We start from the raw sequence: 15526 nt of genomic DNA on the forward strand, positions 1-15526 counted from the left end.
AACCACAGTTCCAGGAACTGCTGCTACATGTCCTTGAGCATCAACACATTCTTCATTCAGTGCCTCCACTATATCCCAGTTGGATTTTGAAATCAACTGAGATAATTTCTTGCCGATCAGGTCCTGGCTACTGTAACCAAGAAGCTTGCAGGCTTTGTCATTAGCAACTAGAATCTAAAAGAGAGCAAGAAGGGGGGGGGGTCAAATTTATCTTCCTCTGCTTCTAGAAGGCAACACAAATGCATGGCATTTTCCATTCTGTAACTAACATCAGACATACAGAGAAAGCTAGCAGTACCAAGTTCCACTGATTTCAGTGGGCTATCAGTTTTTAAATCTATACCAAAATCCAGCATTTTTAATGGTTTATAAGCATTGGCAAACCACCCCATACATAGTCCACCTAGTAAATGTCGGGATGTGACGTCACCCCATGGGTCAGGAATGACCCAGTGCTTGCATAGGGGGCTACCTTCACATTCCTATGCAAGTTTACTCAACAGAATGATCCGCTGAGGATTGTCCCCAAGGTATGTGACCAGGTAATTTTTGTTTTACAATTTTCCCTTTGATAGATGTACTGTTCTCTTTTCAACCTTGCTCCAGCAATTTCTTATAAAACTAAAAAACCAGCACTGCATTAACAAAGAATGTTAGCTTGGTTTGTAAATATGCCTTCAAGCTAAAACACTAACAAAGCCAAAAAAACCAACCCAGTACAATATTATGGTTCTCAAATCTAAGCAGGAATCTCTGCTTAAAATTAAGAGCAATTACTTAACTGGTTCTTAACAATAAGAGTGGCATACCAAACAGTTATTATGGAACTACAGCCAGCCCCCTTTTGGTCTTGTTTCCAGACACAGCCAGCTGCAGCTGTTCCCAGTGAAAGGAGGGCTTTTTTTAGCATCCATCACTAACAACGCGATACTGCAGAATACAGCAATTCCAGGTTAGATTTTTCAAGATGGATTTAGAGGTAGGCTGTTTCTCAGAAGTAAAGTGGATATAGGTTACACTCCAGTGAGCTCACCCCATGGTTTGGGGAAATGTTTTCATATATTGGCACATGGAAGGGATTCTTAAACTGCAGGTCTCTAGGCCTTGTTTTCTGGTAGGGTGGCAGTAAGGGCAATGCGTGTTTGGAGGTGTGAGGGCACTATAATTGGATGCTGCAAGGACATTTGGTTAGGGGAAGATTGTTCTATGTAATATTTTGAGAAGCACATTCTGACCGTCTGCAGGAAGCGTGATCAACCGTGGTGGCAACATTGTGTGAGAACTTCCAGTTGGTGAGTGATGAGTGGCGTCTTCTGCATTTTTGGTACTTCTGTTTATAGAATATCTACTATTTATCTTGTGAGGCTATGCCTTATTACAACTGTTACATTTTACATTATCATTTTTTAACACCTGCATATGAGTGCAAGGAGGAGTCATAATTGCAGCACTCTGGATAAATTGATGACTGCCTCTCCTATGTCCTTTCATATCAGATCCTTATGCCAGTCTTGCTGCAACCACACAGCAGCAACTGGGCTACTTTTTATCCTGGTACATGAGTAGAACTTCTGGCTTCATCAGTGTAAGTTGGAGAGTAGTACTCCTGCAGTGGTGCAAAACCATTTAATTAACATACTGTCCAATTTAGCTGTTCCTTGACATTAGACAGGTTCACAGTCTAGCAGCCTGACACTTCTGAGAAAGCCTAACTGAGAGGTCCCTTTTTCCAGTGGATTTATCTACCAGTTGCTATGTGTGTGTGTTAAGTGCCATCAAGTTGCTTCCGACTCATGCGACCCTATGAATCAATGTCCTCCAAAACGTCCTATCCTTAACAGCTCAGATCTTGCAAATTGAGGGCCGTGGCTTCCTTTAGAGTCAAACCATCTCTTGTTGGGTCTTCCTCTTTTCCTACTGCCTTCAACTTTTCCTAACATGATTGTCTTTTCCAGTGACTCTTGACTTCTCATAATGTGACCAAAGTATGACAGCCTCAGTTTAGTCATTTTAGCTTCTAGGGTCAGTTCAGGCTTGATTTGATCTATAACCCACTGATTTGTTTTTTTGGCAGTCCACAGTATCCGTAACACTCTCCTCCAACACCACATTTCAAAGGAATCTACTTTCTTCCTATCAGTTTTTTTCATTGTCCAGCTTTTACACCCACACATAGTAATAGGGAATACTATGGCATGAATTAACCTGATCTTGGTTGCCAGTGACACATCCTCACACTTAAGAATCTTTTCTAGCTCCTTCATGGCTGCCCTTCCCAGTCTCAATCTCCTTCTGATTTCTTGGCTGCAGTCTCCCTTTTGGTTGATGATAGAGCCAAGGAATAGAAAGTCTTGAACAATTTCAGTTTCCTCATTGTCAACCTTAAAGTTGAGTAATTCTTGTTGTTAGAATTGTTAGTGCTCAAGACAGTAGTCATAAGAGCAGAGAGAGAGAGAAAGGATAGGGGTATAGAGGCCCCCCAATAGTAAATCTGATTGAACTCTGTGAAATTTACTTCCAAGTAAATATGTCAATCACCTTGTAAAGGCAATTGCTTTCAGAAGCCTGAATCACACAGCTGAAAAGCTGAAATACTGACTTGTCATTTCCCTTAGCTGCTCTCACTGCCTGAAGGCATTTGGCATGGTACAACACTCTGCATCTGAGCTTTTTCATATCCTGAACAGAACACTTGATATGATTCTAAAAGATGACTAAAAGTACTACACTACCATCAATTTTGGCATCTATGACCTTCCAACATACACACTTTACACACACTTAGCATATGTTGAATGTTTTAATAATAGCTTGTGAAAGGCTAGCTAGTACCTCTGTTGTTCTGACGTCCACAGTGAAGATGGCTTTGTTTGGGTTACGTACAGAAGCTGGCAGGGACTGGGTAGATTCTCCCAGAACCAAGGCATTTAAGAGGGAACAAGAAGAGTTGCTGCAGACTGAACAGGAAAGAGAAGCAGATTCCAAGTGAGTCCAAGAGTCATGAAGTTTGCTAGTACAGATGTTCCTGGCAGCTAATGAAGTTAAACAGTAGGAATTCCATCCATTTTCTAAAAAGAAACAAAAATAAAGTTCAATAAACACTCAAATGTCTCCATATTATAGGAAAGATTCAAGATAATCAGCAACAAAAACAAACACCAAAATAGTTTAAAAGGTCACCAAGCAGTAACGGCAAAATATCAAAAACCCAGTTAGCATATAACAAGAGATGAAAAGCAAGCCTAAATACAGTCCCAATTCAAAGATAATCATGATTTGTTCTTGTCCCGTTTTCAAAAAACTCCCTCTGTAGCTGCTTTTCCTGTCAAAGGGTTTTCAAAAAGCTGTTTTAATGTCTGTTACATAGCAAAAAGCTGAAGAAAGTAAAACTACTTTTTAAACAAATATTTTATACATCTCAACTCAACCTGCCAAGTATTCACCAGATAAGGATGCTTTATTCCTGCAGAGTCTGGAAAGACCGCTCCTTCCTTTCCTGTTTGTCCAAGGAAAAGATCTGCTCAGCTCTTCACAAATCCCAGGAAGGCTCCTGCCTACCGGAGAGCCCAAAAGTATCTCCCTGGGAGATCCACATTCCCGAGTTCCTGTACTCATGCCTTTAACGGAGCGCTTTCCTTACGAAAACACGGCCTCTATAATGGAAACAGAAGCAGCAAGTCAAATCTAGGAAATAACACGTAAGGGCATAATGAAACCAAAAGATAGCAGTAGTAGAAAAGAGCAAGAGTCCAGTAGCACCTTGAAGACTACCAAAAATATTTTCTGGCAGGGTATGAGCTTTCGTGAGCCACAGCTGTGGCTCACGAAAGCTCCTACCCTGCCAGAAAATATTTTTGGTAGTCTTTAAGGTGCTACTGGACTCTTGCTCTTTTCTACTACTGCAGACAGACTAACAGAGCTGTGGCTCACGAAAGCTCATACCCTGCCAGAAAATATTTTTGTTAGTCTTGAAGGTGCTACCGGACTCTTGCCCTTTTCTACTACTGCAGACAGACTAAGAGAGCTGTGGCTCATGAAAGCTCATACCCTGCCAAAAATTATTTTGGGTAGTCTTTTAAGGTGCTACTGGACTCTTGCCTTTTTCTACTACTGCAGACGGTGCTACTGGACTCTTGCTCTTTTCTACTACTGCAGACAGACTAACAGAGCTGTGGTTCACGAAAGCTCATACCCTGCCAGAAAATATTTCTGTTAGTCTTTAAGGTGCTACTGGACTCTTGCCCTTTTCTACTACTGCAGACGGACTAACACGGCTACCCACAGAAAATATTTTTGTTAGTCTTTAAGGTGCTACTGGACTCTTGCTCTTTTCTACTACTGCAGACAGACTAACACGGCTACCCACTGCAAAAGATAGCAGTAATGAGGAGGAAACCTGGCATCAAACAAAGGGGGGGGGTGCCATGAGCCCTCTGAGGTGGCAAAGGGAGGCTGGGGGATGTATGATGTGGATGATATCCAGAGGAAAGAGGGAGCGCTCTGCACAGGTACACCCTAAGTCCCCGAGAGAACTGGTCCTGCAATCCGTCCCGTCCCCCCCCCCCCCGTCGCTTTTCTTGCTCACCTAAACCTTCCTGCTCCCCCTCGACATCAAGCCCAAACTGCCCATCCGCAAATCTGCAGCGAGTAGGCGGGGAACTAGCAGACGCCGGCAGCCAACGAGACGCGAAGGAATTTGTAACCGACTACCGGACGAGCCAATGGACGCCCAGGAGCGAAGCCCCCCTAACGCTCGGAAACGTAAAACAAAAACCCGCGCAAACGGTTGCTAAGGACGCGCCAATCCCCTTCGACGCTGGAGCGAGGAGATCCATTCGCCTCTGGAATTCCCTCTCCAGAGGCTTTATCTGTAATAGAAATATTAAAGAACCCCCCCCACTCTCTCTTTTGTCCCTTTCATCTACATCCTCACGGCTGCTTCTTTAGAAACCTTTACAATTTGGAGATTAGGTATCTGTCTGCCCCACAGTCAACGCTAAATTATAGTGCTACCCAACGTGAATTGGCCCGTTTTCCTTGCGCATGTTGGGGGAGGAAAGGAGGAGTGGTCTTCAGTCTTTCTTTACAAGCAGAAGTGTTTGAGGCAAAGCCTGAAGCTACAATTTTACGCTTGCGTACTGAGAAGAAAGTCCTGTGGAATTCAGTAGAACTTATTTCTGAAAAGCAAGCATAGGGCTGCTGCAATGCTGTTACACATTTACCTGGAATGTGTAACATTCCAATGTGTAACATTGTACAATGATTCAGCTCAAACCCAACCCCTTTCTGACTATATATTACTCTTCCTACACACTTGACACTGAGAGACACTGTCCTTCAGTGTTACTCCTCTGAAGATGCCGGCCACAGCTGCTGGCGAAACGTCAGGAAAGAAAATACCAAGACCACGGTTACACAGCCCGGATAACCTACAAGAACCAATTTACGTGGAAGTATGACTTATGAAGCTCAGTGGCACTTGCATCTGAATAACTATATATTGGAAAGGACTTTAAGGCTGCAAGCATCCTGTGTGAGCTTGCTTAGAAGCAAGTCCCACTGAGTGCAGCAGGACATACTCGTGATAAAACTTGCATAATGTCTGGCTATAAAGACTGTCCACCTACACAGCATCAGATCTTTTGAATGAGCTGGGGTAATATTTCTCAAGAGCGCCTGAGATACCCTACGCCAGATCAGGCAGTACTGGATCAGATGGACTGGTGGTCTGATTCAGGCAACATCATCTTTTGTTGGCAATGGCTGTTTTCATAAAGAGGTTTTTTTCTCTGCCTTTGCTTCAAAAGTAGAGTGTTTTTCTTTCTTTTTTCTTCTTCTTTCTTTTTTGAGCATCTACACAATATCAGTAACTAATCATCCACTTTCCAGGCTTTTCCCACTCTCTCAGATCTGGTTTGGTACGATCTTTCTGGATAAGAGGGTATAAATTTTGAAAGGCCCTGTCCACACTGGCAGCATTTCCCTTCTATCAGCATCTCACAGCCACTGTTTTCCCTGCTGCACCTCCTGAGCATTTCTCAATCTAGCAAAGAGTTCTGAATCTGATTGCATTTTTTAGTTCTTGAAATGTAGGAATTTCTTGCAGAAGGTAAGCCCCACTTTTAGTAGCATGTTTCAGCTGCGAGCATTGCTGAGCTTTTAAATAATGCTAACACATATTTGACAATTTTACTCAATGTGTGTGTGTGTGTGTTAAGTGTCAAGTAACTCCCTATTAATTAATGTCCTCCAAAACGTCCTATTGTTAACAGCCTTGCTCATGTCTTGCAGACTGAGGGCCGTAGCTTCCATACAGTCAATCCATCTCATGTTGGGTCTTCCTCTTTTCCAGCTGCCTTCAACTTTTCCTAGCATTGTCTTTTCCAGTGACTCTTGTCATCTCATAATGTGGCCAAAGTACAATAGCCTCAGTTTAGTTATTTTACAAAAAGAAGATAAAGGTAGCCCTCTGTGCAAGCACCAGGTCATTGCTGACCCATGGGGTGATGCCACATCACAACATTTACTAGGCAGACTATGTTTATGAGGTGGTTTGCCATTGCCCTCCCCAGTTGTCTACACTTTACTCATTTTACCAACCTTGGAAGGATAGAAGGCTAAGTCAACCTTGAGCCGACTACCTGAAACCAACTTCCGTCGGGATTGAACTCAGGTTGTGAGCAGAGCTTTGACTGCAGTACTGCAGCTTACCACTCTGTACCACTCTGCAGCTTAACACTCTGTGTTTGGGATGCTTATATGATCACACAGTGACTCTGCCGCTCTTGCATTGCGTCTTACCACAGCATTAACATCGTTTCACCAATCATTGGGAACTGTAAATATCTTGGTCTCTTTCGCTTTAATGTCTCAAAATGCCTTTGTGTATATGCTTCCAAACGCTGTAAATATCAATGTAAATAATAGTGATAAGAATAAGAGTTATCTATTGTGATATTATATTGTATTGTCATTTATTGTGAGCCTTGTGCTGTTCGTTTCCTAAACTCCAGGTTCTAGCTGGAAACCTCCTGCTATTACAACTGATCTTCAGTCAATAGAGATCAGTTCACTTGGAGAAAATGGCCACTTTGGCCATTGGACTCTATGGCATTGAAGTCCTTCCCCTCCCCATTCCCCATCCTTTTCAGGCTCTGCCCCAAAAACCTCCCGCAAAGAGGGAACTGGCAACCCTAACCACGGGGCTCCTAAGTTTTTATATTTAGATATATTTCAGTCAACTGACATACTGGAGAACTGTCTTCTAATTTTCATAAGCCTCTTGCACCCTATACAAATTTATTAGACAGCAAGTCCCAACTCCTGAAATCTCATTTTTACCAAGAAGTAAGCGAGTATATATTTCAATACATTTGCTAGTATTTGAAGTGCCAAAGCTCCTTTGTTTGTTTCTAGTTATGAGTAAAGGCTAAAGTCCTTACAAAAATGTAATTTGTTTCAGAAGCACCAATTTTTAATTTACTGTGAACTTGTGCACACTGTATTTCTATTAATATGAACACTGCAATCATAAACATACTTAACTGAGAAGCCAAGCCATGGTATTTATTTCTACGTTTAATTGATTTTGATTAATTAGACTAACCAATTAAAAGATTTTGTCAATTAAAGGATGCACATTATTTATTTGGTAGCAGATTTTTAAAATGTGTGTGCGCGCGCATGCATACACACATGCTTATAAAAACAATTGGTGGCAGGCACTATTGTAAAAGAAACCTATTCTTTCCTTCACAGGAGAGAATGCCTCTTCTAAGATAGTCCATTCTCTGAAATGAGTGTGCAGCATGAGAATGAAAAGGTTAGGATTAGGTTTTGTGGTAGCAATAATTAGAAAATTTGGCCATCAAAGTACAAAAATCTAAAGGCTGAAAAATGAGGACTTGGCTCCTAGATCGGAAGAAAGTTTGTCAAGACCTGGCATGGGTGGCTTTAAAGTGATATTAGGCAGATTAACAAAGAATAGATCCATCAACAGCAATTAGCCATGATAACTAAATGGAGCTTCCATGTTCAGGGGCGGTATACCAGTGACAGTTGGTGAACGGAAGCAATAGTGGAGAGCATTTGGTCTCTGCCTGTCGGCTTTCCAAGGCAACTCAATGCCATAACAAACTAGAAACTGGAGCAAATGGGCCATTGTTCTGATCAAGTAGTATAAAAGATGTAGTTAAAAAGATGTTCTAGAGTATGATAGAAAAGTCACAAGCCTAGTACTTTTAAAATGGAGTGAAGGAAATGTTGAGCTATAATATGGGTAGACTGAACTTGGTAGAAAAAGGTTTTGTTTTTGTTTTTAAGAAGAGACAATACTATATCTGATGCCTGCCTTGACCTTACAGGTAAAAGAACTGTGTTTGTTCAGTGAGGGATAAGGAAAGATCCTTTGCATATGCTCACAGGTCCTCTTTACGATGTTATTTTAATCTACCAAGCCCTTGCACTCCAAACTGGCTTGCCACTCTCCTAAACCAACCTGTGATATGATGGGCTGCCCTGCACTGTTCTCATTTGCCAGCCTGCAACAATCATGATGTCAGTTACCTCCCATTTCTTCCTGATTTTTTTCTTTTTGCACTTTGTAGCGCAGCACAAATTTTTATATTTAACCTTTGTAATATTTTTTCCATTTTACAATGGAATACAGCTTTATAGAATTTTTACAATCTTTGGGTACATAGCTGTACATAGGTGTCTGACACCTAGGAACAAAAAGCATAATGCTTTACATTATAATATTTACACAGAGACCACCCACCAGACCCACGTATCAGTTCCAAGAACAGAACACAGCATCTTTCCTCAAAAGCAGCCCACGGATTGGTGAATGACCAGGGTGGGGGATCGGCTCTCTGACTTCCTAATTCTTTTCCCTTTTTTAGTCTCGCACATTCCTGTATTAGAAGCATTTGGCTTTTACCTTCCAATTCAGGCTCGGCAATATGCCTCTGGCAATTCCTACACTCTGCCTGGCTTCTTTTATATTTTATATAAGTAGGAAATTGAGACTGGGAAGTGCAGCCATGAAGGAGCTAGAAAATATTTTGAAGTGTAAGGATGTGTCACTGGCCACCAAGACTAGATTAATTCATGCCATCATATTCCCTAGTACTATGTATGGGTGGGAAAGCTGGGCAGTGAAGAAAGCTGATAGGAAGAAAATAGATTCCTTTGAAATGTGGTGTTGGAGGAGAGTGTTACGGATTCCGTGGACTGCCAAAATTACAAATCAGTGGGTTATAGATCAAATCAGGCCTGAACTGACCCTAGAAGCTAAAATGACTAAACTGAGGCTATCGTATTTTGGTCACGTCATGAGACGACAAGAGTCACTGGAAAAGACAGTCATGCTAGGAAAAGTTGAGGGCAGCAGGAAAAGAGGAAGACCCAACAAGAGATGGATTGACGCAATAAAGGAAGCCACAGCCTTTAATTTGCAGGATCTGAGCAGGGCTGTCAAAGATAGGACATTTTGGAGGACTTTCATTCATAGGGTCGCCATGAGTCGGAAGCCACTTGACGGCACTTAACACACACACACACACACAATGTTTCCCTGGCTGGGTGCTCGCCAACGTCTCTCAGGAGGACTTCATTTCCCAAGAGGCCGCGGGGCTGAGCGCAGCCGCAAGAACTCCCCGGAGAGTCTCTGCGGCGAAGCTCAGCCTATGATTGGCTGGGGGGGTAGTCCCGATCGACTAATTCATTGGCTGCCCTAACCATTGCGTCCGATGCCGGAAGGGGGAGAAGGAGCAAAGCATTATGGCGACGACTGGATCGGAGAGTGGGGAGGGAGCGCAAGAGATGATGGAGGGTGAGAGGCCCGATCCGACGCGGCGCGGGAGGCGTCCGGATTTGGGATTGAGGCGGGCTATGATTGACTTGTGGGGCTCACCCTTTCAGAGGTTGGGGCCAAGGAGATGTGGAGCCTGTCGCGATATGGAAAGGGGGCGCTGTAGCGGGGGACTTGGCTGTGTTGGCGGGCAATTTGTGGGGTGCTGAGTCTAGGGGGAGGAAGTCCTGCACGTTTTATGGGAGGCTGGGGCGATGGGGGAAGTTGGGGCGAGGCTGCTGAAGGGGGTGAAGAATCCCCTTTAACTCCCTGTACCACCCCAAATAGATGCTCGCCTTATTTTCCCTCCTGGAATCTCTCCCTTTTTTTTTAAAGGACGGTTTAGCGCTGCGGTGTTGGATGTCTGTTATGTTCTTAGCCCGATACATCAAAATTAATTTTAAAATCCATTATGTTTTGTGTGTGCGGTAGTATGAAATAAAGGGCAGTCGTTTTAAATTAGCCTTTTGGAACAAGAGGTTTCTGACAGCATTGTCTTTCAGCAATTCAAGTGGTATAATTGAATGGCCACAGGGTTCCTTGATGCTAATAGCGAATGGTCTGCTATATTTATTCAGAAGTACCACATACTTAATAGGATTACAGCATTGTGTTTCTAGAGGCTTATTAAAATCACACCCCTGTTCATTTTCCTCAGAATCCTAGCACACGCTTCTCTGATTGCTCCCTTGTGCCCCATCTTTGCTTCCTAGGTTTACCTTGCAAAGAGAGCAATGAGTTGCTTGTATCAGTTGGCAGTGTAATATTGACTGGAATTGATCTTTTTTTAACATGAATGCCCTGGTGTGGTGACTGAAAAAAAGAGTTTGTACAAGCCCAGTCTTGACTCTTCTATGCTCACAAGTTGGGGAGGGGCTATGGCTCAGTGGTCGAGCATCTGCTTGGCATGCCAAAAGTCTCAGGTTCAATCCCTGGCATCTCCAGTTAAAAGGACTAGGCAAGTAGGTGATTTGAAAGACCGTTTCCTGAGACCCTGGAGAGCCGCTGCCAGTCTGAGTAGACAAAGTTCCCGATCAAAGACTGCTAAGCAAACCTCATAGTCATGGAATAAGAGGACAAGTCCTCTTATGGATTGAGAGCTGGCTGAAAAATAGGAAGCAGAGAGTAGGAATAAATGGTCAGTTCTCATAATAGCGGGATGTGAGCAGTGGGGTGCCTCAGGGATCTGTGTTGAGACCAGTGCTTTTCAACCTGTTCATCAATGACCTGGAGTTGGGGTTAAACAGTGAAGTAGCCAAGTTTGCAGATGACACCAAATTATTTAGAGTGGTTAAAACAAAATTGGACTGTGAAGAGCTCCAGAAGGATCTACATACTGGAAGAATGGGCATTAAAATGGCAAATGAGATTCCATGTGAGCAAGTGTAAAGTGATGCATATTGGGGCAAAAAATCCCAACTTCACATATACACTGATGGGATCTGATGGGATCTGTGCTGGCAGCGACAGACAAAGAAAGGATCTTGGGGTGGTAGTGGATAGCTCAATGAAGATGTCAACCCAATGTGCGGCTGCTGTAAAAAAGGCAAATTCTATGCTGGCCATAATTAGACGAGGAATAGAAATAAAACTGCTGATATCATACTGCCCTTGTACAAATCTATGGTGAGACCACACTTGGAATACTGTGTACAGTTCTGGTCACCACACCTAAAAAAGGATATTAAAAAAGCAACCAAAATGATTAGGGGGCTAGAGCAACTGTCCTATGGGGAGCGGTTAGGACGCTTAGGGCTGTTTAGCTTGGAAAGAAGGCGGCTAAGGGGAGACATGATAGAGGTCTATAAAATTATGCATGGTTTGGAGAGAGTGGTCAGGGAGAAGTTTTTCGCCCTCTCCCATAATACTAGAACACGGGGTCATCTGCTAAAGTTGGAGGGCGAGAGATTCAAAACAGATAAAAGGAAGTATTTTTTCACACAACGCATAGTTAAATTGTGGAACTCCCTGCCCCAGGATGTGGTGATGGCTGCCAGCTTGGAGGGCTTTAAGAGGGGAGTGGACATATTCATGGAGGAGAGGGGTATTCCTGGCTATTAGTTAGAATGGATACTAGTCATGCTGCATACCTGTTCTCTCTAATATCAGAGGAGCATGCCTATAATTTTGGGTATGGTGGTACACAGGCAGGATGGTGCTGCTGCAGTTGTCTTGTTTGAGGCTTCCTAGAGGCACCTGGTTGGCCACTGTGTGAACAGACTGCTGGACTTGATGGGCCTTGGTCTGATCCAGCAGGGCCTTTCTTATGTTCTTATGTTCAATACTGACTTTGATGGACTAAGGGTATGATTCAGTATAAGGCAGCTTCATGTGTTCTTTCTGGATACTAATGAAGATGTGCTGAATTCATTAATATGTGAGAATGATTGTTAATGAATTATGAAAATGTTCTGACTTTCGATCCAAAAGGCCAGCAATATCCTGGTGGTATATAGAGGACTAACTGTACATTGGGCATAGAATCCCTGCTGCTGACCCCCTAGAGAGATGTGGCAAAGAGTGACCATGACAAGCAGTGTGTTCTGTAATCTCTTGCAGGACCCCAGTAGGAGCAGAAGGGCATTATAGCTGTGGCCAATAGTACCTTATGCTAGCTTAATCGGGTATGTGAGTGTGTGTGTAAAGTGCCGTCAAGTCGCAGCTGACTTATGGCGACCCCTTTTGGGGTTTTCATGGCAAGAGACTAACAGAGGTGGTTTGCCAGTGCCTTCCTCTGCACAGCAACCCTGGTATTCCTTGGTGGTCTCCCATCCAAATACTAACCAGGACTGACCCTGCTTAGCTTCTGAGATTTGATGAGATCAGGCTAGCCTGGGGTATAGCATTTAAAAGAATTAAAAGAATATTTCAGGACAGCCTTATCCAGCATGAACTTGGGTCTACTTCAGAGGCCCTTTGCAATGCCCTTGTTCAAATGTAAAGTACGACATGTGAGTACAAGGAATATGGCTTCCTCTATAGTGGCGCCAAGATTGTGGAAGGAGATATACTGTGTCTCCTTATTGATGGTTTTCTGGTTAAAACGTTTTTTTAAAAAATTCCTTCAGAGAACCTTTGATGCGTGAGTGCTAATGATACTTTATTGGGAATCTATTTTATCTGACAGATGTTCTGCACTCTTGAGTTTTTTGTTTTCCTTATTTTATGTCAGTGTTACTTTGTGGTAATCCTGTTCCTTGACAAATATTTAACTTTTCTGTCCTCTCCCCCCCCCCCCCCCGCTAATTCAGTTGACAGACGGATTGAATCTGAAGAGTCAGGAGATGATGAAGGGAAGAAACAAACACTTTGCATCGTAACAGACCTCAGTCAACAGAGTTTAAGGGATGAGCAGAATGGAGAGAATTCAATAGGTAAGATATTGTTCAGAGAGAGAGTTTTCACATGTTGCATAAGATCAAACTGATATACACTTGAACAGGACAGGGAAAGAAGGAACCTTGCATTTGTGGATTGTTTGTGGATCGTCTCAGTTATGGGCCATGTCTGTGGAGTTTGCTTATTGGGGAGATCCACAAAAAACTCATCTGTCTAAAAGCTTTAGGAAGCCATTGTTTTGTGCAGTCAGACTTTATGGTGTGCTTTCATGCTGCAGTATTTTTTGTCCATGTAAAAAAAAGGAGGGGTCCAATTTTTGTATATTGGGTTTGTGATGACTGACTGCCTTGACCAGGATAGCCCAGTCTCAGAAGCTAAGAAGGTTCAGCCCTGGTTAGTACTTGGATGGGAGACCACCAAGGAAGTTCAGGGTTGCTATGCACAGGGAAGCTATCGCAAACCACATCTGAACATCTCCTGCCTTGAAAACTCTGTGGGGTCACCGTCAGTCGGCTGTGACTTGTTGGCAAATAAATAAATAGAAATTATTGACTACATTGCTTTTAAACTCCAGCTAGTACTGTATGCTGTGTCTGGGATATATTATATAGAGCTGTATGCATTTTTAAATAAAAAATTGTTTTCAACTGCTACCATTTAGCTTTTCTTACAGGTTGATTTTTGAGTTCTTATTTCACACATTGGCTTTGTATAACACCAACATTAATCTCTTAGTAATACAAGGTGGCAGCTAACAGCTCTATGTGTGTGTAAAGTGCCTTCAAGTTGCAGCCATCTTATGGTGACCCCTTTTGGGATTTTCATGGCAAGAGACTAACAGAGGTGGTTTTCCAATGCCTTCCTCTGCACAGCAACCCTGGTACTCCTTCGTGGTCTCCCATCCAAATACTAACCAGGGCTGACCCTGCTTAGCTTCTGAGATCTGACAAGATCAGGCTAGCCTGGGCCATCCAGGACAGGGCAACAGTTGTATACCTAGTACATAATGTGCTTTGTTGAAAAGAACTGAACACAGAGGAACTGTAATTGGTGGAAGCTAAATTCAAGTTTATGATCTCTAGTGGCCCTTTTAAAGAAGTTTCCCTACTGGCTACAGTGGTACATGTTCGAGCATGTATGTCTCAGAAGTACACAGTGTTCAACCGTTTTGGTGTTGTGTGAACAGTGATATCCTTTTTTTAACATGATTTATATGATATAAAATATCATTTGTCATAAAATGTATACTGTACTTGTGATATCTGTACCATTTAATGTGTCATGATAATTCTTATGCTGTGCTTCAGTCCTTTCTGGTGGTTCCAGACTTCTAAAATTCAAAATGTCCCATTTTGTTGATTGTACTGATTCACCATGTGTAATCCTCCTTGAGTCCCTGTGAGAAAGGCAGACTAAAAATAACAAATAACATAAATAAGTAACAAAATGTGGTTACGGTTAATGTTAAAGAATTGCTTTGTCTTCTGCTCACTATAAAGAAATTCTCTGAAGACTTATATTGGCAAACAGATTTTAGAGTTAGGTTACTGGCTACTTGATTGTCCCAGGAGGAAACAAGGATTCACATCCTTCTGGGATCAATATATTGAAGGGGCAAGAAGAGGATGTAGATAAAGGAGCCTCTTGGGCATGAAGTGGCATCCGCTTTGTATGCAGAGATGGCCTGCTGCTTTGTGAATGGGAGTGTGACATAATGCATATAACACCTGTAGATAATGCCATAAAATGCTGTTAATTGGATGTTGACTGGGTGTGATTGAAGTGTGTGTAGTTCAGTGACTTTGAATGGAAGAACCACCGTCACCTGGGCCTTGAGAAGGAGTAGAAAAGAATGCTGCTAGAGTGCTGATTGCGGAAGATGATAGTTGCTGATGATGGGGGGTCTCTTTGCCAGGGGCTGACTGCTGGCCCCGCCCTCTGCTGGTTGAGCCTCAAACTGTAAGGCTCCTCCTCACCAGAAGTAGCCCACAGTAAGCTGGGCTTTGTGAAGGATCAGGAAAGAGTGCTGCTGGAGTAACTTTGGTCAGGCTTGTAAGATACAGCACTCAGTACTTCTGGAACTCAGGAATCAATTCCAGGCCCTTGCACTAGAGACAGAGACTGCACTGCAGGAGGAAGAACTACAAGGACAAGAAATACAGTCTGAGGAGTGCATGGGCATACAAAAAAATGGCAGTGGAAGTAAAATGAAAGTGTTGGTCATCAGCGACTCTCTGCTTAGGGGCATGGAATGTCATTGCTTTACCCCCTAGCCTGAGAGTGGTGTTGCTTGCCAGGGGCAAATATTAAAGATATTACAGACCGGATGCCAGA

The 15526-nt window shown here is 42.9% G+C and overlaps 2 protein-coding genes across 2 annotated transcripts in view; one reads left to right on the forward strand and one right to left on the reverse strand.

The window, feature by feature from the left end:
- Window positions 1-3615, reverse strand: part of PASK (PAS domain containing serine/threonine kinase) — a 31585-nt gene extending 27970 nt beyond the window's left edge. The window contains 3 exon segments of the mRNA XM_056849862.1: window positions 4-174; window positions 2833-3068; window positions 3444-3615. Of these exon segments, the coding sequence (XP_056705840.1) occupies window positions 4-174; window positions 2833-3068; window positions 3444-3615 (579 nt within the window).
- Window positions 3616-9746: 6131 nt separating this feature from the next.
- PPP1R7 (protein phosphatase 1 regulatory subunit 7) overlaps window positions 9747-15526 on the forward strand; it is a 29479-nt gene continuing 23699 nt past the window's right edge. The window contains exons 1-2 of the mRNA XM_056849497.1: window positions 9747-9835; window positions 13105-13227. Coding sequence (XP_056705475.1) covers window positions 9784-9835; window positions 13105-13227 — 175 coding nt within the window. The 5' untranslated portion in view covers window positions 9747-9783. The remainder of the gene's footprint in view (window positions 9836-13104; window positions 13228-15526) is intronic.

The sequence above is a fragment of the Euleptes europaea genome, chromosome 5, assembly GCF_029931775.1.
Source record: "Euleptes europaea isolate rEulEur1 chromosome 5, rEulEur1.hap1, whole genome shotgun sequence".
NCBI classification, from domain to species: domain Eukaryota; kingdom Metazoa; phylum Chordata; class Lepidosauria; order Squamata; family Sphaerodactylidae; genus Euleptes; species Euleptes europaea.